Source organism: Petromyzon marinus, assembly GCF_048934315.1.
Source record: "Petromyzon marinus isolate PM22_M1 ecotype Great Lakes invasive population chromosome 73 unlocalized genomic scaffold, UKy_Petmar_22M1.pri1.0 chr73_unloc.4, whole genome shotgun sequence".
Lineage (NCBI taxonomy): Eukaryota > Metazoa > Chordata > Hyperoartia > Petromyzontiformes > Petromyzontidae > Petromyzon > Petromyzon marinus.
In genome coordinates this window covers 167,501-168,507 of record NW_027422610.1, presented here as the reverse complement: position 1 = coordinate 168,507, position 1,007 = coordinate 167,501, and the positions used below count along the sequence as shown (strand labels likewise).

Genomic DNA, 1,007 nt, shown 5'->3' with positions numbered 1-1,007 from the left:
TGAGTGTGTGAGTTGTGTGAGTGAGTGAGTGGGTGAGTGACTGAGTGACTGAGTGAGTGAGTGAGTGGTGAGTGGTGAGTAATTGAGTGAGTGGGTGAGTGAGTGAGTGGGTGAGTGAGTGAGTGAGTAAGTGGGTGAGTGAGTGACTGAGTGACTGACTGAGTGACTGAGTGAGTGACTGAGTGAGTGAGTGAATGAGTGGGTGAGTGGTGACGGAGTGAGTGAGTGACTGAGTGAGTAGGTGAGTGAGTGGGTGAGTGAGTGAGTGAGTGACTGAGTGAGTGAGTGACTGAGTGAGTGACTGAGTGAGTGACTGAGTGAGTGACTGACTGACTGAGTGACTGACTGAGTGACTGAGTGAGTGACTGAGTGACTGACTGAGTGACTGACTGAGTGACTCACTGACTGAGTGAGTGACTGAGTGAGTGAGTGAGTGACTGAGTGTGTGACTGAGTGAGTGACTGAGTGAGGTGACTGACTGAGTGACTACTTGATGACTGAGTGACTGACTGAGTGACTGAGTGACTGAGTGAGTGACTGAGTGAGTGACTGAGTGACTGACTGAGTGACTGAGTGACTGAGTGACTGACTGAGTGACTGAGTGACTGAGTGAGTGACTGAGTGAGTGACTGAGTGACTGAGTGAGTGACCTGAGTGACTGACTGACTGAGTGAGTGACTGAGTGACTGAGTGAGTGACTGAGTGACTGAGTGAGTGACTGAGTGAGTGAGTGACTGAGTGAGGACTGAGTGACTGAGTGAGTGAGTGACTGACTGAGTGACTGAGTGACTGACTGAGTGACTGAGTGAGTGACTGAGTGACTGACTGACTGAGTGACTGAGTGAGTGACTGAGTGACTGAGTGAGTGACTGAGTGACTGAGTGACTGACTGAGTGAGTGAGTGACTGACTGAGTGACTGAGTGACTGACTGAGTAACCATCCTACCGGCGTTCGAATCTGTCGACCCGAATCCTCTGGGCGGGGACAGCACTTCCTGTCCGTGCCG

General features: G+C 51.2%; 1 protein-coding gene and 1 long non-coding RNA gene across 3 annotated transcripts in view; one reads left to right on the top strand and one right to left on the bottom strand.

Annotated features, from left to right (window-relative positions):
* Positions 1-24, top strand: part of LOC116937387 (uncharacterized) — a 25,746-nt gene extending 25,722 nt beyond the window's left edge. Inside the window, exon 5 of the mRNA XM_076058421.1 lies at positions 13-24. Within this exon, the coding sequence (XP_075914536.1) occupies positions 13-24 (12 nt within the window). The remainder of the gene's footprint in view (positions 1-12) is intronic.
* An 878-nt stretch (positions 25-902) lies between these two features.
* The window catches only part of LOC142908141 (uncharacterized), a 22,052-nt gene continuing 21,947 nt past the window's right edge, over positions 903-1,007 (bottom strand). The window contains exon 3 of one of the 2 annotated variants that reach the window (XR_012931617.1): positions 903-1,007. This exon is cut by the window's right edge and continues 340 nt beyond it. This is a non-coding gene — a long non-coding RNA (uncharacterized LOC142908141). The other variant, XR_012931616.1, reaches the window with a different exon arrangement.